The sequence below is a fragment of the Staurois parvus genome, unplaced genomic scaffold (genome assembly GCF_062004578.1).
Source record: "Staurois parvus isolate SC_StPar_1 unplaced genomic scaffold, SC_StPar_1.0 ptg003998l, whole genome shotgun sequence".
NCBI classification, from domain to species: Eukaryota; Metazoa; Chordata; class Amphibia; order Anura; family Ranidae; genus Staurois; species Staurois parvus.
In genome coordinates this window covers 1-26,950 of record NW_028321793.1, presented here as the reverse complement: position 1 = coordinate 26,950, position 26,950 = coordinate 1, and the positions used below count along the sequence as shown (strand labels likewise).

The 26,950-nt window shown below is 52.1% G+C and overlaps 2 protein-coding genes across 2 annotated transcripts; both read left to right on the top strand.

Annotated features, from left to right (window-relative positions):
- Positions 1 to 3,458: 3,458 nt before the first annotated feature.
- Positions 3,459 to 15,617, top strand: LOC149427125 (uncharacterized). Its single transcript, XM_089668237.1, has 5 exons — positions 3,459 to 3,682; positions 8,769 to 8,861; positions 8,956 to 9,026; positions 9,200 to 9,254; positions 12,959 to 15,617. Exons 2-5 carry the CDS (start codon positions 8,805 to 8,807, stop codon positions 13,847 to 13,849), a joined length of 1,074 nt encoding a protein of 357 aa, XP_089524363.1. The 5' UTR covers positions 3,459 to 3,682; positions 8,769 to 8,804; the 3' UTR covers positions 13,850 to 15,617.
- On the top strand, positions 14,769 to 15,735 carry LOC149427124 (uncharacterized). Its single transcript, XM_089668238.1, has 2 exons — positions 14,769 to 15,299; positions 15,361 to 15,735. Exons 1-2 carry the CDS (start codon positions 14,769 to 14,771, stop codon positions 15,733 to 15,735), a joined length of 906 nt encoding a protein of 301 aa, XP_089524364.1.
- Positions 15,736 to 26,950: the final 11,215 nt, after the last annotated feature.

The following is a 26,950-nucleotide window of genomic DNA, read 5'->3' as shown; positions in this document are numbered from 1 at the left end:
GTGTGGGGGCCCCTGTCTGGACGTGTCCTAGTTTCCTCCATTGTGGGCGGGTGTGGGGGCCCCTGTCTGGACGTGTCCTAGTTTCCTCCGTGTATTATATAGTAGGGTCAGGATTGGGGGACGGAGTGTTGGCCCCGGGGGGCCCCTGACTGGACGTGTCCTAGTTTCCTCCATTGTGGGCGGGTGTGGGGGCCCCTGGCTGGACGTGTCCTAGTTTCCTCCATTGTGGGCGGGTGTGGGGGCCCCTGTCTGGACGTGTCCTAGTTTCCTCCGTGTATTATATAGTAGGGTCAGGATTGGGGGACGGAGTGTTGGGCCCCGGGGGGCCCCTGTCTTGACGTGTCCTAGTTTCCTCCATGTATTATGTAGGAGGATGGCCGGCCGGGTTAACCCCTTGTGGGCGGTTGTGGGGGCCCCTGTCTGGACGTGTCCTAGTTTCCTCCATTGTGGGCGGGTGTGGGGGCCCCTGGCTGGACGTGTCCTAGTTTCCTCCATTGTGGGCGGGTGTGGGGGCCCCTGCCTGGACGTGTCCTAGTTTCCTCCATTGTGGGCGGGTGTGGGGGCCCCTGGCTGGACGTGTCCTAGTTTCCTCCATTGTGGGCGGGTGTGGGGGCCCCTGTCTGGACGTGTCCTAGTTTCCTCCATTGTGGGCGGGTGTGGGGGCCCCTGTCTGGACGTGTCCTAGTTTCCTCCATTGTGGGCGGGTGTGGGGGCCCCTGTCTGGACGTGTCCTAGTTTCCTCCATGTATTATATAGTAGGGTCAGGATTGGGGGACGGAGTGTTGGCCCCGGGGGGCCCCTGACTGGACGTGTCCTAGTTTCCTCCATTGTGGGCGGGTATGGGGGCCCCGGCTGGACGTGTCCTAGTTTCCTCCATATATTATATAGTAGGGTCAGGATTGGGGGACGGAGTGTTGGCCCCGGGGGGCCCCTGCCTGGACGTGTCCTAGTTTCCTCCATTGTGGGCGGGTGTGGGGGCCCCTGCCTGGACGTGTCCTAGTTTCCTCCATTGTGGGCGGGTGTGGGGGCCCCTGACTGGACGTGTCCTAGTTTCCTCCATTGTGGGCGGGTGTGGGGGCCCCTGGCTGGACGTGTCCTAGTTTCCTCCATTGTGGGCGGGTGTGGGGGCCCCTGTCTGGACGTGTCCTAGTTTCCTCCATGTATTATATAGTAGGGTCAGGATTGGGGGACGGAGTGTTGGCCCCGGGGGGCCCCTGACTGGACGTGTCCTAGTTTCCTCCATTGTGGGCGGGTGTGGGGGCCCCTGGCTGGACGTGTCCTAGTTTCCTCCATTGTGGGCGGGTGTGGGGGCCCCTGCCTGGACGTGTCCTAGTTTCCTCCATATATTATATAGTAGGGTCAGGATTGGGGGATGGAGTGTTGGCCCCGGGGGGCCCCTGTCTGGACGTGTCCTAGTTTCCTCCGTTGTGGGTGGGTGTGGGGGCCCCTGTCTGGACGTGTCCTAGTTTCCTCCATGTATTATATAGTAGGGTCAGGATTGGGGGACGGAGTGTTGGCCCCGGGGGGCCCCTGACTGGACGTGTCCTAGTTTCCTCCATTGTGGGCGGGTGTGGGGGCCCCAGTCTGGACGTGTCCTAGTTTCCTCCATTGTGGGCGGGTGTGGGGGCCCCTGTCTGGACGTGTCCTAGTTTCCTCCATTGTGGGCGGGTGTGGGGGCCCCAGTCTGGACGTGTCCTAGTTTCCTCCATTGTGGGCGGGTGTGGGGGCCCCTGACTGGACGTGTCCTAGTTTCCTCCATTGTGGGCGGGTGTGGGGGCCCCTGTCTGGACGTGTCCTAGTTTCCTCCATGTATTATATAGTAGGGTCAGGATTGGGGGACGGAGTGTTGGCCCCGGGGGCCCCTGACTGGACGTGTCCTAGTTTCCTCCATTGTGGGCGGGTGTGGGGGCCCCTGTCTGGACGTGTCCTAGTTTCCTCCATTGTGGGCGGGTGTGGGGGCCCCTGACTGGACGTGTCCTAGTTTCCTCCATTGTGGGCGGGTGTGGGGGCCCCTGGCTGGACGTGTCCTAGTTTCCTCCATTGTGGGCGGGTGTGGGGGCCCCTGTCTGGACGTGTCCTAGTTTCCTCCATTGTGGGCGGGTGTGGGGGCCCCTGTCTGGACGTGTCCTAGTTTCCTCCATTGTGGGCGGGTGTGGGGGCCCCTGTCTGGACGTGTCCTAGTTTCCTCCATTGTGGGCGGGTGTGGGGGCCCCTGTCTGGACGTGTCCTAGTTTCCTCCATTGTGGGCGGGTGTGGGGGCCCCTGTCTGGACGTGTCCTAGTTTCCTCCATTGTGGGCGGGTGTGGGGGCCCCTGTCTGGACGTGTCCTAGTTTCCTCCATATATTATATAGTAGGGTCAGGATTGGGGGACGGAATGTTGGCCCCGGGGGGCCCCTGTCTGGACGTGTCCTAGTTTCCTCCATTGTGGGCGGGTGTGGGGGCCCCTGCCTGGACGTGTCCTAGTTTCCTCCATATATTATATAGTAGGGTCAGGATTGGGGGACGGAGTGTTGGCCCCGGGGGGCCCCTGACTGGATGTGTCCTAGTTTCCTCCATTGTGGGCGGGTGTGGGGGCCCCTGACTGGACGTGTCCTAGTTTCCTCCATTGTGGGCGGGTGTGGGGGCCCCTGTCTGGACGTGTCCTAGTTTCCTCCATTGTGGGCGGGTGTGGGGGCCCCTGTCTGGACGTGTCCTAGTTTCCTCCATTGTGGGCGGGTGTGGGGGCCCCTGTCTGGACGTGTCCTAGTTTCCTCCATTGTGGGCGGGTGTGGGGGCCCCTGTCTGGACGTGTCCTAGTTTCCTCCATTGTGGGCGGGTGTGGGGGCCCCTGTCTGGACGTGTCCTAGTTTCCTCCATTGTGGGCGGGTGTGGGGGCCCCTGTCTGGACGTGTCCTAGTTTCCTCCATTGTGGGCGGGTGTGGGGGCCCCTGTCTGGACGTGTCCTAGTTTCCTCCATTGTGGGCGGGTGTGGGGGCCCCTGTCTGGACGTGTCCTAGTTTCCTCCATTGTGGGCGGGTGTGGGGGCCCCTGTCTGGACGTGTCCTAGTTTCCTCCATGTATTATATAGTAGGGTCAGGATTGGGGGACGGAGTGTTGGCCCCGGGGGGCCCCTGACTGGACGTGTCCTAGTTTCCTCCATATATTATATAGTAGGGTCAGGATTGGGGGACGGAGTGTTGGCCCCGGGGGGCCCCTGCCTGGACGTGTCCTAGTTTCCTCCATTGTGGGCGGGTGTGGGGGCCCCAGTCTGGACGTGTCCTAGTTTCCTCCATTGTGGGCGGGTGTGGGGGCCCCTGGCTGGACGTGTCCTAGTTTCCTCCATTGTGGGCGGGTGTGGGGGCCCCTGCCTGGATGTGTCCTAGTTTCCTCCATATATTATATAGTAGGGTCAGGATTGGGGGACGGAGTGTTGGCCCCGGGGGGCCCCTGCCTGGACGTGTCCTAGTTTCCTCCATTGTGGGCGGGTGTGGGGCCCCGGCTGCGGGGGAAGGGCAGCTCTTGGCTGCGGATTGTCGCAATGAGTTCACAACGCGGTGATTACACATTCATCTCCCATCCCCCCCATCCTGCCCTCTCCGCTCCCCCCACCGCCTGGCTGCAGCTTCATCACAGAGACACTGCAGAGAGCCGGCCCAGCCATCAGGGGCCCCCAACCTGATCACTGGCAGGGGCCCCGCTCAGGTAGGTCTGTGTGAGGGTGGGTGTCGGTGTGTACAGGCGGTGTATTGGCTGGCAGTGGGGATCTATAGGGGGTGTGAAGGGGGAGGGACCCCCCATACACCTCGTATCTTTCTGTTTTCTCCCGTTATTTGCTGCGCCAGCGTCCTCACATGACCCCGCTCCACCAGGAACCCCCCCCTCCCGTGTGTCACCGCTCTACAGACCCCAGGAATCTCTGCTACGGTGTCACCTACGGGGTGCTCGGTGTCACATGCAGTGTATGTTGTCACCCTCCAGAGTCCTGCACACGGCCCCAACCTCATCCCCACTGAACACCTTTGGGATGGATTGGAACCCCGATGGAGAGCCGGGTCTTGTCATCCAGGAACAGGACCTGACCTCACAGATGGGCGCAAAGTCCCAGAGACATCCTCCAACATTTGGTGGAAAGCCTTCCCAGAAGACTGGAGGATGTTATAGCCACATGGGGGCCAACTCCAGGATAATGACCATTGTTTTGGAATGGGATGTCCAACAAGCTCTTACAGGTGTGATGGCATGACCAGTTTGGTGAAGACCCTTTTCTGTCCCCCCATGACTGTCCCCTGTGTACAAAGCCAGCTCCATAAAGACATGGATGACCAGTTTGGTGAAGACCCTTTTCTGCCCCCCATGACTGTCCCCCGTGTACAAAGCCAGCTCCATAAAGACATGGATGACCAGTTTGGTGAAGACCCTTTTCTGTCCCCCCATGACTGTCCCCCGTGTACAAAGCCGGCTCCATAAAGACATGGATGACCAGCTTGGTGAAGACCCTTTTCTGTTCCCCCATGACTGTCCCCTGTGTACAAAGCCAGCTCCATAAAGACATGGATGACCAGTTTGGGTGAAGACCCTTTTCTGCTCCCCATGACTGTTCACTGTGTACAAAGCCGGCTCCATGAAGACATGGATGACCAGTTTGGTGAAGACCCTTTTCTGTTCCCCCATGACTGCCCCGTGTACAAAGCCAGCTCCATGAAGACATGGATGACCAGTTTGGTGAAGACCCTTTTCTGTCCCCCCATGACTGTCCCCCGTGTACAAAGCCAGCTCCATAAAGACATGGATGACCAGTTTGGTGTGAAGGAACTCCAGTGTCCTGTACAGAGACCTCAACCCTACTTTTGAAAGACCTTTGGTCTTCTCACCCAACATCAGTCCCTGTCCTTCACCCTCGGAAATACTTTCGGTATGAGGTTTTCTCATCCCAAAAGTGTTCAGTAGGTTGGAGGTCATGGAGGAACTCGAGTGTCCTGCAGAGCCCTGACCTCAACCCTACTGAACACCTTTTGGATGAATTGGAACGTGGATGGTGATCTAGGACTTCTCATCCAACATCAGTTCTGTCTTTGAAGGTTCATGCTTAAAACATTCCAGCAATAATGGGAAGTGGGTCATCCCAATCCAAACAGATACACCATGTGGCCCGGTGATGTGAACCCCCCTTCAAATGATGGAGTTCAGGTGTCTCCAGTGAAGGGTCCTCATACAAAGACATTGGAGACAATTTTGCCCTTTCAGCCTTGTGGTAACAGTTTGGTGAAGACCCTTTTCTGTTGCCCATGACCCTTCGCTGTGTACAAAGCCGGCTCCATAAAGACATGGATGGTCTGTTTGGTGTGGAGGAACTCCAGTGTCCTGTACAGAGCCCTGACCTCAACCCTACTTTTGAAAGACCTTCGGTCTTCTCACCCAACATCAGTCCCTGCCCTTCACCCTAGGAAATAATTTTGGTATGAAGTGTTCTCATCCCAAAAATGTTCAGTAGGTTGGAGGTCATGGAGGAACTCGATTGTCCTTTACAGAGCCCTGACCTCAACCCTACTGAACATTTTTGGGATGAATTGGAACTGGGATGGTGATCTAGGTCTTCTCATCCAACATCAGTTCTGTCTTTGAAGGTACTTTTGGAAGAACTTTGGTATAAGATCTTCTCATCCAACATCAGTACCTGACCTCACAAATACAGTTGCAAGAAAAAGTATGTGAACCCCTTGGGATTCCGTGGAGTTTTGCATGAATTGGGCATAAAATGTGCTCTGAACGTCATCTAAGTCACAACAATAGAAGAACACAGTCTGCTGAACATAATACTACACAAACATTAGATGTTGCCATGGTTTAATTGCACATAACATGTAAACATTCACAGTGCAGGGAGGAAAAAGTATGTGAGGCCCTAGCTTAATGACTTCTCCCAGAGCTAATTGGAGCCAGGAGTGAGCCAACCTTGACTCCAATCAGTGGGATGATATTGGATGTGTTGCTGACACATGTTTTGGGTTTACTGGTTTCAAGAAGCACTGTCTGATGTGAACCATGCCTCGCAGAAAAGAGCTCTCAGAAGACCTACGATCAAGAATTGTTGACTTGCATGAAGCTGGAAAGGGTTACAAAAGTATCTCCTTGAGCCTTGATGTTCCTGTGTCCACGGTAAGACAGACTGTCTACAAATGGAGAAAGTTTAGCACTGCTGCTACTCTCCCTAGGCGAGGTCATCCTGTAAAAATGACTGCAAGAGCCCAGCACAGAATGCTGCATGAGGTAAAGAAGAATCCCAGAGTGTCAGCTAAACACCTACAGAAATCTCTGGCACATGCTAACATTTTTGTTGACACATCTACAATCAGGAAAACATGAAACAAGAATGGAGTACATGGGAGGACACCACGGAGGAAGCCATTGCTGTCCAAAAAGAAGATCGCAGCACGTTTGAAGTTTGCAAAAGAGCCCCTGGATGTTCCACAGCACTACTGGCAGAATATACTGTGGACAGATGACACCAAGATGGAGTTGTTTGGGAAGAACACACAACACTATGTGTGGAGAAAAAAAGGCACAGCACACCAACATCAAACCTCATCCCCACTGTGAAACATGGCGGAGGGAGCATCATGGTTTGGGGCTGCTTTGCTGCCTCAGGGCTGGACGGATTGTTGTCATTGATGGGAAAATGAATTCCAGAGTTTATCAAGACATTTTGCAGGAAAACGTACGACCATCTGTCCGCCAACTGAAGCTCCGCAGAGGATGGGTGATGCAACAGGACAATGATGACCCAAAGCATACAAGTCATTCAACAAAACAATGGCTGCAACAGCACAGAATACGCCTTCTGGAGTGGCCCAGTCAGAGTCCTGACCTCAACCCCATTGAAATGCTGTGGCATGACCTTAAGAGAGCGATTCACACCAGACATCCCAAGAATATTGCTACACTGAAACAGTTTTGTGAAGAGGAGTGGTCCAAAATGACTCCAGATCGTTGTGCAGGTCTGATCTGCAACTACACGAAACGTTTGGTTGGGGTTATTGCTGCCAAAGGAGGGTCAACCAGTTATTATGTCCAAAGGTTCACATACTTTTTCCTCCCTGCACTGTGAATGTTTACATGTTATGTGCAATGAAACCATGGCAACATCTAATGTTTGTGTAGTATTATGTTCAGCAGACTGTGTGCTTCTATTGTTGTGACTTAGATGACGTTCAGAGCACATTTTATGCCCAACTCATGCAAAACTCCACGTAATCCCAAGGGGTTCACATACTTTTTCTTGCAACTGTAAGTGCAAATTCCCACAGACACCCTCCAAAATCTCGTGGGAAGTCTTCCTAGAAGACTGGAGGAGTATAGTATAGGGGGGGAGACTCCGTATTATCGGCCATGATTTTGGAATGGGATGTCCAACGAGCTCATAGAGATATGAAGGTCTGGGGTCCAAAGTCTTTCAGCAATATAGCGAACTAGGCAAATACAATGGACGGACGAGACTCTTCCGGTGACAGCTTAGAGGAGATGTCTCACTTTGGAGAGACCACCTCTCACTTTCTGTTGTGTCTCTGGGAAAGGAGGTGAAGGGATAATTTTCTGAGAGTCGTTCCAACCATTCCCTGATCTATCCAAAATTTTAAAAATGTTTTGGTCCAGCAGGCTTTCTTAGAGAGAAACAGTGTACTGAAGATGAACATCCAGTCCCTAGGCTCCTCCACCTTCTCCAGGTCTTCTCTACCTTCTCCAGACATGAAGATTCCAGGTACCTTCCTGACAACAGTACCCAAGGAGGTCTGAATATTATTTCGGGGGCAGTCTAGAATCCAAGGCAGTTCTGTGTCCAAACTCAAGAAAGTGGGGGTTGGGGAAGAGTTCATAGGGTTCGACAATCCCTTGCTCTACCATAGAGCTGAGTAGCGTACTGGATTGGTTCAAACATGCAACACGAACTGTATGCAGTGAGTCCAGCTTCAATAAATAGGAATTGGATTCCCCCTACAGGGCCTCCTAATGCGACCTCAGCCAATGCCACCTGGCATCATCCTACGCCCTCTCCTGTGACCCGCTCTACACCTGATGGCCCATGGACACGAGTTCCTGATGAAAGCTATACACTATATTCCTATGACCCTGATGACCTCCTTTTACGTTTTCATGAAGGGGGGACTTTCAAACTTTATTGACCAAAAATCGGTTCGCAACATTTTCCTTCTGGTGCAGGTTGGAATTCTGTCTCTAAGAGTCGAAACCCTGACCACCCCACCACTCACTCTCTGGAGATTCGTGTAGGAGAGACCACCACCAAACCTCTGTACTGCCCGGCGAAGAGACCACCACTACGTGCCCTTTGAAGACACGTGCCTAGACACTGATCTTCAGAGTCATGGTCTCTCCTTGACTTATGATTGCTCCCCTGCTAACTACTCTTCACCTTGATGGAAATTCGGCTGGTCAGAAGAGACTGGCCAATCTTCGATCAGAGTGCGAGCCTCTCTACTCAACAGATGATGATTCTTTCAGTGACTTCTGTCGAAGGGACATGGAAATTTTCACTGATATGTGGCTGGAGCTGACCAGGTGCCACTGTCAGAGTACAATGTCCCTGTGAGGAAGATTCCTCCATCCACCTGGTCTCTGTGGTCGGAGAGCGCTGAGGTCCTCCTCTATAGAAATGTGAAGGGATGAGCTCTGCTTGGTGGACCTTCACACATTCCAATGTCTTTTCCTCTGTTTTTAATCCGCAGCCCTCCAGATGCCCCAATCATTGTCAGCACTAATTGTCCTCTCCCCACAGTGTCAGCCCAGCAGTGGTCCAGAAGGTGGGTGAGATATGTCAGGAAAGGCAAGACCCCCGCGGAAAACCAGCAGCGTCAGGATGGTCTTACAGGTGAGCCTGCTTTTTGTGGGCATTTATTGGCCAACGCCCCGCCCAGAGAACAGTCAATGTTGGACGTCTTTCATTTCTATCTGTGTTCTTGCAGGACTGTGAAGACTCTTCCCCGCCCTCCATAGTCCGAGTCACCATCCCCAAAGTGCCCCTGACCAAGAAGAGGTAAGTCTCCCAGGTCCACCACACGAAACTGAACGTCACATGACGGCTGGATGTATAAACCCAGAAAGGGGACCAGAATGGATAGAAACCCCGTAAAAGCCGATGTTTGGAGATGATGGAGGCCAAGTTCTCAGCAACCAGCCATGTGCATGATCTTCTCCTCTGTTTTTCAGCAAACAAAGAGAACCGCTGGCGCTGATCCGAAGAAAGCTCCTCACCAGGAGCCAGGTAATCCAACCTCCCGTATTATGGGGCATGAACTTCTGGACCAGGGGTCTCCAAACTATGGCCCACGAGCTGTTGAGGAACTACAAGTCCCATAATGCCTCCTGGAAGTCTTGCCTGTGGCTGCCAGAGTCTTGTAAGACCTCATGGGACTTGTAGTTCCTCAACACCTGGAGGGCCATAATTTGGAGACCCCTCATCTAGACTATTCATCTCATAAAGTGAACTGCTATAGTCCAGATACCCCCTAAATATAGAGCCATTTATCCAACTGTCCATCCAGAGCCTCTGGTTTATAGACCGGATATATCCTAAATATAGAGCCATTTATCCAACCGTCCATCCAGATCCTCTCCTCTGGTTTATAGACCGTATACATCCTAAATATAGAGCCATTTATCCAACTGTCCATCCAGAGCCTCTGGTTTATAGACCGGATACGTCCTAAATATAGAGCCATTTATCCAACTGTCCATCCAGAGCCTCTGGTTTATAGACCGGATACGTCCTAAATATAGAGCCATTTATCCAACTGTACATCCAGATCCTCTGGTTTATAGACCGGATACGTCCTAAATATAGAGCCATTTATCCAACCGTACACCCAGATCCTCTGGTTTATAGACCGGATACGTCCTAAATATAGAGCCATTTATCCAACCGTCCATCCAGATCCTCTCCTCTGGTTTATAGACCGTATACATCCTAAATATAGAGCCATTTATCCAACTGTCCATCCAGAGCCTCTGGTTTATAGACCGGATACGTCCTAAATATAGAGCCATTTATCCAACTGTCCATCCAGAGCCTCTGGTTTATAGACCGGATACGTCCTAAATATAGAGCCATTTATCCAACTGTCCATCCAGAGCCTCTGGTTTATAGACCGGATACGTCCTAATATAGAACCATTTATCCAACTGTACACCCAGAGCCTCTGGTTTATAGACCGGATACATCCTAAATATAGAGCCATTTATCCAACTGTCCATCCAGAGCCTCTGGTTTATAGACCGGATACGTCCTAAATATAGAGCCATTTATCCAACCGTACACCCAGAGCCTCTGGTTTATAGACTGGATACGTCCTAAATATAGAGCCATTTATCCAACCGTCCATCCAGATCCTCTCCTCTGGTTTATAGACCGGATACCTCCTAAATATAGAGCCATTTATCCAACTGTACATCCAGAGCCTCTGGTTTATAGACCGGATACGTCCTAAATATAGAGCCATTTATCCAACTGTACACCCAGAGTCTCTGGTTTATAGACCGGATACGTCCTAAATATAGAACCATTTATACAACTGTCCACCCAGAGCCTCTGGTTTATAGACCGGATACGTCCTAAATATAGAGCCATTTATCCAACTGTCCATCCAGAGCCTCTGGTTTATAGACCGGATACGTCCTAAATATAGAGCCATTTATCCAACTGTACACCCAGAGCCTCTGGTTTATAGACTGGATACGTCCTAAATATAGAGCCATTTATCCAACTGTCCATCCAGAGCCTCTGGTTTATAGACCGGATACGTCCTAAAAATAGAGCCATTTATCCAACTGTCCATCCAGAGCCTCTGGTTTATAGACCGGATACCTCCTAAATATAGAGCCATTTATCCAACTGTACATCCAGAGCCTCTGGTTTATAGACCGGATACATCCTAAATATAGAGCCATTTATCCAACTGTACACCCGGAGCCTCTGGTTTATAGACCGGATACATCCTAAATATAGAGCCATTTATCCAACTGTCCATCCAGAGCCTCCGGTTTATAGACCAGATACGTCCTAAATATAGAGCCATTTATCCAACTGTACACCCAGAGCCTCTGGTTTATAGACCGGATACATCCTAAATATAGAGCCATTTATCCAACCGTCCATCCAGAGCCTCCGGTTTATAGACCGGATACCTCCTAAATATAGAGCCATTTATCCAACCGTCCATCCAGAGTCTCTGGTTTATAGACCGGATACATCCTAAATATAGAGCCATTTATCCAACTGTACACCCAGAGCCTCTGGTTTATAGACCGGATACGTCCTAAAAATAGAGCCATTTATCCAACTGTACATCCAGAGCCTCTGGGCTATAGACCGGATACGTCCTAAATATAGAGCCATTTATCCAACTGTACACCCAGAGCCTCTGGTTTATAGACCGGATACATCCTAAATATAGAGCCATTTATCCAACTGTACACCCAGAGCCTCTGGTTTATAGACCGGATACGTCCTAAATATAGAGCCATTTATCCAACTGTACACCCAGAGCCTCTGGTTTATAGACTGGATACGTCCTAAATATAGAGCCATTTATCCAACTGTACACCCAGATCCTCTGGTTTATAGACCGGATACGTCCTAAATATAGAGCCATTTATCCAACTGTACACCCGGAGCCTCTGGTTTATAGACCGGATACATCCTAAATATAGAGCCATTTATCCAACTGTCCATCCAGAGCCTCCGGTTTATAGACCGGATACGTCCTAAATATAGAGCCATTTATCCAACCGTCCATCCAGAGCCTCCGGTTTATAGACTGGATACGTCCTAAATATAGAGCCATTTATCCAACTGTACATCCAGAGCCTCTGGTTTATAGACCGGATACGTCCTAAATATAGAGCCATTTATCCAACTGTACATCCAGAGCCTCTGGTTTATAGACCGGATACATCCTAAATATAGAGCCATTTATCCAACTGTACACCCAGAGCCTCTGGTTTATAGACCGGATACGTCCTAAATATAGAGCCATTTATCCAACTGTACACCCAGAGCCTCTGGTTTATAGACCGGATACGTCCTAAATATAGAGCCATTTATCCAACCGTCCATCCAGAGCCTCTGGTTTATAGACCGGATACGTCCTAAATATAGAGCCATTTATCCAACTGTCCATCCAGAGCCTCTGGTTTATAGACCGGATACATCCTATATATAGAGCCATTTATCCAACTGTCCATCCAGAGCCTCTGGTTTATAGACCGGATACGTCCTAATATAGAGCCATTTATCCAACCGTACACCCAGAGCCTCTGGTTTATAGACCGGATACGTCCTAAATATAGAGCCATTTATCCAACTGTACATCCAGAGCCTCTGGTTTATAGACCGGATACGTCCTAAATATAGAGCCATTTATCCAACTGTCCATCCAGAGCCTCTGGTTTATAGACCGGATACATCCTAAATATAGAGCCATTTATCCAACTGTACACCCAGAGCCTCTGGTTTATAGACCGGATACGTCCTAATATAGAGCCATTTATCCAACTGTCCATCCAGAGCCTCTGGTTTATAGACCGGATACATCCTAAATATAGAGCCATTTATCCAACTGTACACCCAGAGCCTCTGGTTTATAGACCGGATACATCCTAAATATAGAGCCATTTATCCAACCGTCCATCCAGAGCCTCTGGTTTATAGACCGGATACGTCCTAAATATTGAGCCATTTATCCAACTGTACACCCGGAGCCTCTGATTTATAGACTGGATACGTCCTAAATATAGAGCCATTTATCCAACTGTCCATCCAGAGCCTCTGGTTTATAGACCGTGTTCGCCCCATACATAGAACCATTGGTGGTCATGAAGAAGGTGACAACAGGTAAACACTTCTGCTGTAGACCATCTATGAGTGGACGTGATCTCCGTTCTTCTGTCTGAAGTCTTCTTCCATTGCAGGAAGTCCAGGAGATAAAGATCCTTGGCTATGGAGAGGACCATCTCTCGGTGCAGGACAGCCCCCTCATGACTCATCTCTCGATGAAGAACGACCCCCTCATGACTCATCTCTCGATGAAGAACGACCCCCTCATGACTCATCTCTCGATGAAGAACGAGCTCCTCCAGGAAGATGAACTCTGCACCAGATTTCAGAAGAACGAGGTGGCCACCCAGACCGCCCCCGTCTATTGCTTCAACACCATCGAAGAGATTGTTGAGTTCCTGAACAGCTGCAGCAAAGCTGAGGAGTGCAGCCCCAAGTCTCTGTCCTTCACCGACGAGCCCCCCGACGAGCCAGGAGGAGAAGATGCCATGTCCAACGACGACCACCTGAGAACACTCAAACTAGAAATAGAAGAAGACGACGAAGACCAACCGATCATTTCTCATCTGTACCCCAACCTGCCCTTCCACTATGCCTCCACGTCTTCTCCATCGTTCCCTGTGGTCAAGCGTAGAAGAAAACAACGTTTCCACTGCGAGTGGCAGGGCCCGGTCACCGTCATCAGCTCCCCCAATGTGCCGGCTCATGCCATGGAGCTGAGGGTGGACGAGGATCTTGCCATGTCCATACGGAGACAAGTGGACATCAACAATCCGGGGCCCTTCGGCTGGCAGCTGGCCAAGCTACTGTTCACCGAGGAGGAACTTTACGGACACAACTTCAACGGTACGGACCAGAAGATGCCCCTCAGCCCCCGGCGGGTCCACGCCATCCAACACGCCTTTCATGACTACTTCCCTAGAGACATAGCAGACGAGGCGCTGGCCAAGGGCCGCACCGCCATTAACCAAGGGATAAGGAACATGTTCTATGTCCGCAACCGGAAGGATGGAGACTATCCGTGACTGGAGCTCAGCACGGGGCCCGAGGGACCCAGAAAGACGAGGGACCCCAGAGCCGAGATCTGATCTCAGATTGGATGGTGATAATTTGGTCTCCGCGATGACCTAAACCTGTGACTTGTGGGAGAAGCAACTGTGCCATCCAACACCTCACATCTCCATGACAACCACCAAACTCCGTCTTTATGACAGACTCCACAGTGAACCCATCACTTCTGTTCCACCCCCACCGCCCTATCATCCCCCTCCCACCACCCTCCTCTCCATCTCAATCCATGACCATACCTTCACGCCGTTCTCCTCCATCACCCACCACCTCCTCTCCATCCTTCATCTCATTCCATGACCATACCTTCACGCCGTTCTCCTCCATCACCTCCTCTTCATCTCATTCCATGACCATACCTTCACGCCGTTCTCCTCCTATCATCCCCCTCCCACCACCCTCCTCTCCATCTCAATCCATGACCATACCTTCACGCCGTTCTCCTCCATCACCCACCACCTCCTCTCCATCCTTCATCTCATTCCATGACCATACCTTCACGCCGTTCTCCTCCATCACCCACCACCTCCTCTTCATCTCATTCCATGACCATACCTTCACGCCGTTCTCCTCCTATCACCCTCCTCCCACCACCTCCTCTTCATCTCATTCCATGACCATACCTTCACGCCGTTCTCCTCCATCACCCACCACCTCCTCTTCATCTCATTCCATGACCATACCTTCACGCCGTTCTCCTCCTATCATCCCCCTCCCACCACCCTCCTCTCCATCTCAATCCATGACCATACCTTCACGCCGTTCTCCTCCATCACCCACCACCTCCTCTCCATCCTTCATCTCATTCCATGACCATACCTTCACGCCGTTCTCCTCCATCACCCACCACCTCCTCTCCATCCTTCATCTCATTCCATGACCATACCTTCACGCCGTTCTCCTCCATCACCCACCACCTCCTCTCCATCCTTCATCTCATTCCATGACCATACCTTCATGCCGTTCTCCTCCATCACCCACCACCTCCTCTTCATCTCATTCCATGACCATACCTTCACGCCGTTCTCCTCCTATCACCCTCCTCCCACCACCTCCTCTCCATCTCATTCCATGACCATACCTTCACGCCGTTCTCCTCCATCACCCACCACCTCCTCTCCATCCTTCATCTCATTCCATGACCATACCTTCACGCCGTTCTCCTCCATCACCCACCACCTCCTCTTCATCTCATTCCATGACCATACCTTCACGCCGTTCTCCTCCTATCACCCTCCTCCCACCACCTCCTCTTCATCTCATTCCATGACCATACCTTCACGCCGTTCTCCTCCATCACCCACCACCTCCTCTCCATCCTTCATCTCATTCCATGACCATACCTTCACGCCGTTCTCCTCCTATCAACCACCACCTCCTCTCCATCCTTCATCTCATACACAATACCTTCACACTGTTCTCCTCCCACCACCTCCTCTCCATCCTTCATCTCATTCCATGACCATACCTTCACACCGTTCTCCTCCATCACCCACCACCTCCTCTCCATCCTTCATCTCATACACAATACCTTCACACTGTTCTCCTCCCACCACCTCCTCTCCATCCTTCATCTCATTCCATGATCATACCTGCCCGCCGTTCTCCTCCTATCACCTCACTCTCCAGCTCCCCCATGTGGAGGCCCTCTGCTGTATGTTATAGCGGACTCCTTGTTTTCCCTGCTTGCTGTTTACCTGATAAAGTGTCCCGTGTGTCCGGTGATCTCCGTGTTTATTGGGCGGGAAATCAGAGTGCTAGCTCATGTGGTTCATCCATAGAGAGCATCAGCCTGGAGCAGGGGTGTCCGAACTGCGGCCCGGGGGCCAGAGGTGGTCTATAACCAGTCCTGGGGGCACCACTCCTCCCACTGACACCAATGATGGGGCGCTATTCCTCCCACTGACACCAATGATGGGGCGCTATTCCTCCCACTGACACCAATGATGGGGCGCTATTCCTCCCACTGACACCAATGATGAGGCGCTATTCCTCCCACTGACACCAATGATGGGGCGCTATTCCTCCCACTGACACCAATGATGGGGCGCTATTCCTCCCACTGACACCAATGATGGGGCGCTATTCCTCCCACTGACACCAATGATGGGGCACTATTCCTCCCACTGACACCAATGATGGGGCACTATTCCTCCCACTGACACCAACGATGGGGCACTATTCCTTCCACTGACACCAACGATGGGGCACTATTCCTCCCACTGACACCAACGATGGGGCACTATTCCTCCCACTGACACCAATGATGGGGCACTATTCCTCCCACTGACACCAATGACGGGGCACTATTCCTTCCATTGACACCAATGATGGGGGCACTATTCCTCCCACTGACACCAATGATGGGGGCACTATTCCTCCCACTGACACCAATGATGGGGCACTATTCCTCCCACTGACACCAATGATGGGGCACTATTCCTCCCACTGACACCGATGATGGGGCACTATTCCTCCCACTGACACCAATGATGGGGCGCTATTCCTCCCACTGACACCAATGATGGGGCACTATTCCTTCCACTGACACCAACGATGGGGCACTATTCCTTCCACTGACACCAATGATGGGGCGCTATTCCTCCCACTGACACCAATGATGGGGCGCTATTCCTCCCACTGACACCAATGATGGGGTACTATTCCTCCCACTGACACCAACGATGGGGCACTATTCCTCCCACTGACACCAACGATGGGGCACTATTCCTCCCACTGACACCAACGATGGGGCACTATTCCTTCCACTGACACCAATGATGGGGCACTATTCCTCCCACTGACACCAACGATGGGGGCACTATTCCTCCCACTGACACCAATGATGGGGGCACTATTCCTCCCACTGACACCAATGATGGGGCACTATTCCTCCCGCTGACACCAATGATGGGGCACTATTCCTCCCACTGACACCGATGATGGGGCACTATTCCTCCCACTGACACCGATGATGGGGCACTATTCCTCCCGCTGACACCAATGACGGGGCACTGTTCCTCTGACCAATGATGGAGGTTCAGCATCACATGTGCCCGTGGTCCGGCCCCCCTAAAGTGGCCCTTTGTTTAGAAGGTTTGGAGACCCCTGGCCTGGAGCAATTAATCATGAAATACTTTGTATACTAAGGTGAGCAGCGGCCAGTGCAGAAGAATCAAGGACCGGTGGGGTATGTCACTACTTCCCCTGACACCACCACACCACCATCAGGGGTTCCCAACCAGACATGTCACCACCAAACGTGGCTCCATATTTCGGGGTGGACAGCTGAGACCCCGTTTTCTTGGTGTGCTGAGGAAGGGACAGCAGGTGAGTACAAGGATGCACTTGGCGGGTAAGGATGGAAATATCTGTGGGGGAAGGGCAACAGAAGTCCTACACCCATAGTCAACAAGAGGTCTCCACCACTACTCCAGTGTGGCCTCCATGGTCCTGCTGATAGACGCGTCCTACAGGCAGATCTCCCATAAGTATCTAGGAAGGTTCTCATTCATACAGGTCATGGTATGACCATCTCCACCCCAGAGATGTGACACCTTCACACCTTCGGCCATGTGAATCCAACTGGTAGAACCTGTTCAGACCTTCTGACACCAAGGGTGGGATAGGCACAACTCTCACACCTCCCATCCTGTTCTTGGGCAATCAGCATCTACAGGGTCCATGGAGCTAGGATGAAGGTGTTGGTGCTACCTGAGGGGATAGAAATGTCTGGAGATCTTCCTGAACCAAAGGAGCACCTTGGATGAGCTACGAGACATCTTCAACCTTCCAGAACAAGTCCAGCTGAACGTGACTCCAACTACTAGTGATCTCCTGTAAGTGTGTTCATATATGTGGTCCTGGTCCGACCGCGTTACTTCTCTGCAGGGTTCACCACTCCATCATATGTGTGGTCCTGGTCCGACCGCGTTACTTCTCTGCAGGGTTCACCACTCCATCATATGTGTGGTCCTGGTCCGACCGCGTTACTTCTCTGCAGGGTTCACCACTCCATCATATGTGTGGTCCTGGTCCGACCGCGTTACTTCTCTGCAGGGTTCACCACTCCATCATATGTGTGGTCCTGGTCCGACCGCGTTACTTCTCTGCAGGGTTCACCACTCCATCATATGTGTGGTCCTGGTCCGACCGCGTTACTTCTCTGCAGGGTTCACCACTCCATCATATGTGTGGTCCTGGTCCGACCGCGTTACTTCTCTGCAGGGTTCACCACTCCATCATATGTGTGGTCCTGGTCCGACCGCGTTACTTCTCTGCAGGGTTCACCACTCCATCATATGTGTGGTCCTGGTCCGACCGCGTTACTTCTCTGCAGGGTTCACCACTCCATCATATGTGTGGTCCTGGTCCGACCGCGTTACTACTCTGCAGGGTTCACCACTCCATCATATGTGTGGTCCTGGTCCGACCGCGTTACTTCTCTGCAGGGTTCACCACTCCATCATATGTGTGGTCCTGGTCCGACCGCGTTACTTCTCTGCAGGGTTCACCACTCCATCATATGTGTGGTCCTGGTCCGACCGCGTTACTACTCTGCAGGGTTCACCACTCCATCATATGTGTGGTCCTGGTCCGACCGCGTTACTTCTCTGCAGGGTTCACCACTCCATCATATGTGTGGTCCTGGTCCGACCGCGTTACTTCTCTGCAGGGTTCACCACTCCATCATATGTGTGGTCCTGGTCCGACCGCGTTACTTCTCTGCAGGGTTCACCACTCCATCATATGTGTGGTCCTGGTCCGACCGCGTTACTTCTCTGCAGGGTTCACCACTCCATCATATGTGTGGTCCTGGTCCGACCGCGTTACTTCTCTGCAGGGTTCACCACTCCATCATATGTGTGGTCCTGGTCCGACCGCGTTACTACTCTGCAGGGTTCACCACTCCATCATATGTGTGGTCCTGGTCCGACCGCGTTACTTCTCTGCAGGGTTCACCACTCCATCATATGTGTGGTCCTGGTCCGACCGCGTTACTTCTCTGCAGGGTTCACCACTCCATCATATGTGTGGTCCTGGTCCGACCGCGTTACTTCTCTGCAGGGTTCACCACTCCATCATATGTGTGGTCCTGGTCCGACCGCGATACTTCTCTGCAGGGTTCACCACTCCATCATATGTGTGGTCCTGGTCCGACCGCGTTACTTCTCTGCAGGGTTCACCACTCCATCATATGTGTGGTCCTGGTCCGACCGCGTTACTTCTCTGCAGGGTTCACCACTCCATCATATGTGTGGTCCTGGTCCGACCGCGTTACTTCTCTGCAGGGTTCACCACTCCATCATATGTGTGGTCCTGGTCCGACCGCGTTACTTCTCTGCAGGGTTCACCACTCCATCATATGTGTGGTCCTGGTCCGACCGCGTTACTTCTCTGCAGGGTTCACCACTCCATCATATGTGTGGTCCTGGTCCGACCGCGTTACTTCTCTGCAGGGCTCACCACTCCATCATATGTGTGGTCCTGGTCCGACCGTGTTACTACTCTGCAGGGTTCACCACTCCATCATATGTGTGGTCCTGGTCCGACCGCGTTACTTCTCTGCAGGGTTCACCACTCCATCATATGTGTGGTCCTGGTCCGACCGCGTTACTTCTCTGCAGGGTTCACCACTCCATCATATGTGCCCTCAGACATATCGGGGAGAATAGAATTGTTCCTTCTTGGGATTGGGATGGGGTGCAAGAACCTCCTGGGGTTATGAAAAGGATGCAGATGGACATAGGGGGTGTAGGCCCAATCACTGAAATCTCACATAAGCCCTACCAGGGTGATGTCATCTCCAAAGTTTTTTTTCAGGTTGTCATTAAAAAAAGTGCTGGTGATCCTGCCATGAAGGTCCTTCATCCTCAGACATCATTCTGAAATAGGACACATACAGCAAAGAGCTTGAGGTCCTCTCCACCCCAATCCAAGAGTCTAAAGCTGCATCCAGTGGCCAATGGCCTCCTTTCCAAAGCTCCAACCATCACTCTATGGCCTCTATCCCAAAGCTCCAACCATCACTCAATGGCCTCTATCCCAAAGCTCCAACCATCACCCTATGGCCTCTATCCCAAAGCTCCAACCATCACTCAATGGCCTCTATCCCAAAGCTCCAACCATCACTCAATGGCCTCTATCCCAAAGCTCCAACCATCACCCAATGGCCTCCTTTCCGAAGCTCCAACCATCACCCTATGGCCTCTATCCCAAAGCTCCAACCATCACTCAATGGCCTCTATCCCAAAGCTCCAACCATCACCCTATGGCCTCTATCCCAAAGCTCCAACCATCGCTCAATGGCCTCTATCCCAAAGCTCCAACCATCACTCAATGGCCTCTATCCCAAAGCTCCAACCATCACCCAATGGCCTCCTTTCCGAAGCTCCAACCATCACCCTATGGCCTCTATCCCAAAGCTCCAACCATCACCCAATGGACTCCTTTCCAAAGCTCCAACCATCACTCAATGGCCTCTATCCCAAAGCTCCAACCATCACCCAATGGCCTCTATCCCAAAGCTCCAACCATCACCCTATGGCCTCTATCCCAAAGCTCCAACCATCACCCAATGGCCTCTATCCCAAAGCTCCAACCATCACCCTATGGCCTCTATCCCAAAGCTCCAACCATCACTCAATGGCCTCTATCCCAAAGCTCCAACCATCACCCAATGGCCTCCTTTCCGAAGCTCCAACCATCACCCTATGGCCTCTATCCCAAAGCTCCAACCATCACCCAATGGCCTCCTTTCCGAAGCTCCAACCATCACCCTATGGCCTCTATCCCAAAGCTCCAACCATCACCCAATGGACTCCTTTCCAAAGCTCCAACCATCACTCAATGGCCTCTATCCCAAAGCTCCAACCATCACCCAATGGCCTCTATCCCAAAGCTCCAACCATCACCCTATGGCCTCTATCCCAAAGCTCCAACCATCACCCTATGGCCTCTATCCCAAAGCTCCAACCATCACCCTATGGCCTCTATCCCAAAGCTCCAACCATCACCCTATGGCCTCTATCCCAAAGCTCCAACCATCACCCAATGGCCTCCTTCCCAAAGCTCCAACCATCACCCAATGGCCTCTATCCCAAAGCTCCAACCATCACCCTATGGCCTCTATCCCAAAGCTCCAACCATCACCCAATGGCCTCTATCCCAAAGCTCCAACCATCACCCTATGGCCTCCATCCCAAAGCTCCAACCATCACCCTATGGCCTCCATCCCAAAGCTCCAACCATCACCCAATGGCCTCCTTCCCAAAGCTTCACCCATCACCTAAAGTCCTTGTCACGGTATAGGGGCCCGGCCAATTATCAGTTCCTGCTTACTGAGCCGCAGTGTCACGATATGAGTTCTCTGCCAGCCCAGTTATTAGTCCCCAGGTATGAATTCCTTTATTAATCCCTCCTGGCCATAGGAAGCTCCTCCTCCAATCAGTATTCACTCCTGTGTGCCAAAGGCCCCGAGCTGTAATTAAGGCTCCCCCTCCACAAAAGGTCCCAAATTCAATTAGTGTATACATCCCTAATTAGTGCCTTACCTTTGTATTAATGTATTCCCCCCACCGTTACACTGTTTACAGCTGCAAATCCAATTATCCTGTTTCAGTGTCCAGCCGATCCAACCGGTCTTTTCTGTGTACAGCCACAAATTAAATTACTGTAGTTCCATTCCTGTCCATTCTCCTCACTGTCACCTGCTAATGACCCCCCTCCGCCTCACGTCCTGCCCAGGGGGTTTAAGAGGCCAGTACTGGTCTCTCTTGTGGAGCCATTCTGCTGGGCAACCACTGAGGGGTCCAGCTGGACTCTAGTGGCCCCCCGGCTCTGCCTGAACCCCATTGGAGGAAGGGGGACCCCAGAGTCTACATCAGCCCTGCCTGGAACGCTGTCAGCTCTGCCTGGGACCACCACATCAGCTCTGCCTGAGACCACCACATCAGCTTTGTGTGAGTGTATGCTCCCCTTGTGCGATCTGACTGCTTATGAACGACCTCTTGGATTACAAATTGCTGTGGAGACTTTAACTTTGCCCCCCGGGGCTGGACTACAAGTATTTTGGACTCTCTCTCTCTGCACTGCTCCCCATTGAGTGACTGTTGTCTGTTCTAATAAAGCTTTAACTGTTTGCCATCTACTCTGTGTGTTCTGTCCTGCCTACGCTCCGTCACAGTCCTCAATTCCAAAGCTTCCCCCATCACCCAATGGCCTCTATCCCAAAGCTCCAACCATCACTCAATGGCCTCCTTCCCAAAGCTGCCCCCATCACCCAATGGCCTCTATCCCAAAGCTCCAACCATCACTCAATAGCCTCCTTCCCAAAGCTGCCCCCATCACCCAATGACCTCTATCCCAAAGCTCCAACCATCACTCAATGGCCTCTATCCCAAAGCTCCAACCATCACTCAATGGCCTCTATCCCAAAGCTCCAACCATCACCCAATGGCCTCCTTTCCGAAGCTCCAACCATCACCCAATGGCCTCCTTTCCGAAGCTCCAACCATCACCCTATGGCCTCTATCCCAAAGCTCCAACCATCACCCAATGGACTCCTTTCCAAAGCTCCAACCATCACTCAATGGCCTCTATCCCAAAGCTCCAACCATCACCCAATGGCCTCTATCCCAAAGCTCCAACCATCACCCTATGGCCTCTATCCCAAAGCTCCAACCATCACCCAATGGACTCCTTTCCAAAGCTCCAACCATCACTCAATGGCCTCTATCCCAAAGCTCCAACCATCATCCAATGGCCTCTATCCCAAAGCTCCAACCATCACCCAATGGCCTCTATCCCAAAGCTCCAACCATCACCCTATGGCCTCTATCCCAAAGCTCCAACCATCACCCAATGGCCTCTATCCCAAAGCTCCAACCATCACCCTATGGCCTCTATCCCAAAGCTCCAACCATCACCCTATGGCCTCTATCCCAAAGCTCCAACCATCACCCTATGGCCTCTATCCCAAAGCTCCAACCATCACCCAATGGCCTCCTTCCCAAAGCTCCAACCATCACCCAATGGCCTCTATCCCAAAGCTCCAACCATCACCCTATGGCCTCTATCCCAAAGCTCCAACCATCACCCTATGGCCTCTATCCCAAAGCTCCAACCATCACCCTATGGCCTCTATCCCAAAGCTCCAACCATCACCCAATGGCCTCCTTCCCAAAGCTCCAACCATCACCCAATGGCCTCTATCCCAAAGCTCCAACCATCACCCTATGGCCTCTATCCCAAAGCTCCAACCATCACCCAATGGCCTCTATCCCAAAGCTCCAACCATCACCCTATGGCCTCCATCCCAAAGCTCCAACCATCACCCTATGGCCTCCATCCCAAAGCTCCAACCATCACCCAATGGCCTCCTTCCCAAAGCTTCACCCATCACCTAAAGTCCTTGTCACAGTATAGGGGCCCGGCCAATTATCAGTTCCTGCTTACTGAGCCGCAGTGTCATGATATGAGTTCTCTGCCAGCCCAGTTATTAGTCCCCAGGTATGAATTCCTTTATTAATCCCTCCTGGCCATAGGAAGCTCCTCCTCCAATTAGTATTCACTCCTGTGTGCCAAAGGCCCCGAGCTGTAATTAAGGCTCCCCCTCCACAGAAGGTCCCAAATTCAATTAGTGTATACATCCCTAATTAGTGCCTTACCTTTGTATTAATGTATTCCCCCCACCGTTACACTGTTTACAGCTGCAAATCCAATTATCCTGTTTCAGTGTCCAGCCGATCCAACCGGTCTTTTCTGTGTACAGCCACAAATTAAATTACTGTAGTTCCATTCCTGTCCATTCTCCTCACTGTCACCTGCTAATGACCCCCCTCCGCCTCACGTCCTGCCCAGGGGGTTTAAGAGGCCAGTACTGGTCTCTCTTGTGGAGCCATTCTGCTGGGCAACCACTGAGGGGTCCAGCTGGACTCTAGTGGCCCCCCGGCTCTGCCTGAGCCCCATTGGAGGAAGGGGGACCCCAGAGTCTACATCAGCCCTGCCTGGAACGCTGTCAGCTCTGCCTGGGACCACCACATCAGCTCTGCCTGAGACCACCACATCAGCTTTGTGTGAGTGTATGCTCCCCTTGTGCTATCTGACTGCTTATGAACGACCTCTTGGATTACAGATTGCTGTGGAGACTTTAACTTTGCCCCCCGGGGCTGGACTACAAGTATTTTGGACTCTCTCTCTCTGCACTGCTCCCCATTGAGTGACTGTTGTCTGTTCTAATAAAGCTTTAACTGTTTGCCATCTACTCTGTGTGTTCTGTCCTGCCTACGCTCCGTCACAGTCCTCAATTCCAAAGCTTCCCCATCACCCAATGGCCTCTATCCCAAAGCTCCAACCATCACTCAATGGCCTCCTTCCCAAAGCTTCACCCATCACCTAAAGTCCACCATTCCAAAGCTGCCCCCATCACCCATTGGCCTCTATCTCAAAGCTCCAACCATCACTCAATGGCCTCCTTCCCAAAGCTGCCCCCATCACCCAATGGCCTCTATCCCAAAGCTCCAACCATCACTCAATAGCCTCCTTCCCAAAGCTGCCCCCATCACCCATTGGCCTCTATCTCAAAGCTCCAACCATCACTCAATGGCCTCCTTCCCAAAGCTGCCCCCATCACCCAATGGCCTCCTTCCCAAAGCTCCAACCATCACTCAGTGGCCTCCTTCCCAAAGCTGCCCCCATCACCCAATGGCCTCTATCCCAAAGCTACAACTATCACTCAATGGCCTCCTTCCCAAAGCTGCCCCCATCACCCAATGGCCTCTATCCCAAAGCTCCAACCATCACTCAGTGACCTCCTTCCCAAAGCTTCACCCATCACCTAAAGTCCTCCCATTCCAAAGCTGCCCCCATCACCCAATGGCCTCTATCCCAAAGCTCCAACCATCACTCAATGGCCTCCTTCCCAAATCTGCCCCCATCACTAAATGGCCTCTATCCCAAATCTACAACCATCACTCAATGGCCTCCTTCCCAAAGCTGCCCCCTTCACCCAATGGCCTCTATCCCAAAGCTCCATCACTCAATAGCCTCCTTCCCATGGCTTCACCCATCACCTAAAGTCCACCATTCCAAAGCTGCCCCCATCACCCAATGGCCTCTATCCCAAAGCTTTATCACTCAATGGCCTCCTTCACAAAGCTGCCCCTATCACCCAATTGGTCTGCTTCCCAAAGCCACCCCCATAATTCAATGACCTCCTTCCCTTAGCTGCCCCTATTACCCAATGACCTGCTTCCCAAAGCTGCACCCAGCTGCCAATAGTCTCTATTCCAAAGTTCCACCCATAACTGAGAGTTCTCCTTCCCAAAACTGCCCTCTTCACTCAGTGGCCTCCATCCCCAACGTTCCACTGATCACTGAATGTCCTCCTTCCCACAGCTGCACCCACCAACCAATGGTCTCTTTACCAAAGATACACACAATTGCATGATGGCCTCCTTCCCACAGCTGCATCCATCACCTAAAGTCCTCCTTTCCAAAGTTGCACCCATGACCCACTTGTCTCCTTTTCAAAGCCCAATGATCTACTTCCCAAAGCCACACTCATCAACCATAGACCTTCTTCCTAAACCTCGTCTCCCAGTGGTCAGTAAATGGCCTTGTAATGGACCGCCTGTCACCCCCGATTCCGTCAGAGAACCACTTCCTCCCCGCTGGGACCCAGGACCGAGGTGTTAGATCCGGGCATCGCACCCAAAAACAAGACGAGTTTAGGTGCCAAACTGGAACTCTTTATTGAACAGAAATTCAGGTTTTTCCACACTCCAGGAATAGGGGCAGTCCCCACATGAACAATAAAACCAATAGTACACCCCACACTGATGAGATAATGAGGGGAAGATGACACCAGACTCCTCCCATCATGTAGGAACCTCCAGGAGGACCAGCCAACAGACAACAACAGGGGACTAAATCACCAATGGGAGGAAGACACAACGGTGAACACCTTAACCACTTCCTGCCCGCCCTCTAGAGCTACTGATACAGGGCAGCAGGGCTGTGCAAAATCATGTATATATATGTGATTTGTATGTAGGGGGCGTGTGCTTCTGCTCCCTACCCACGCCACTATTGGCACCTCGGCATGTCAATCACGGGTCCCAGCCGCCAATTCTCAGCTGACACTTGGTGATCGTCGGCGGAGCCGACAGAGGAGAGGTCTGTATGTACACAACATGGGTCTCCTCTGTCAGCAAGGACTTCAAAAAGACCTTCTTCCCAAAACTGCACCCTTCAGACCATGGCCTCCTTTCCAAGGCCGTACTCATCTCCCAATGACCTTCTTCCCAAAGCTGCACCCTTCAGACCATGGCCTCCTTACCAAAGCAGCTCTCATCTCCCAATGACCTTCTTCCCAAAGCTGCACCCTTCAGACCATGGCCTCCTTACCAAAGCAGCTCTCATCTCCCAATGACCTTCTTCCCAAAGCTGCACCCTTCAGACCATGGCCTCCTTTCCAAGGCCGTACTCATCTCCCAATGACCTTCTTCCCAAAGCTGCACCCTTCAAACCATGGCCTTCTTTCCAAAGCCACACTCATCTCCCAATGGCCTTCTTCACAAAGCTGCACCCTTCAGACCATGGCCTCCTTACCAAAGCCACACTCATCTCCCAATGGCCTTCTTCACAAAGCTGCACCCTTCCGACCATGGCCTCCTTACCAAAGCCACACTCATCTCCCAAGGGCCTTATTCACAAAGCTGGACACTTCAGACTATGGCCTCCTTACCAAAGCCACACTCATCTCCCAATGGCCTTCTTCACAAAGCTGGACACTTCAGACCATGGCCTCCTTACCAAAGCCACACTCATCTCCCAATGGCCTTCTTCCCAAAGCTGCACCCTTCAGACCATGGTCTCATTACCAAAGCCACACTCATCTCCCAATGGCCTTCTTCCCAAAGCTGCACCCTTCAAACCATGGCCTTCTTACCAAAGCCACACTCATCACCCAATGGCCTTCTTTCCAAAGCTGCACCCTTCAAACCATGGTCTCCTTACCAAAGCCACACTCATCTCCCAATGGCCTTCTTCCCAAA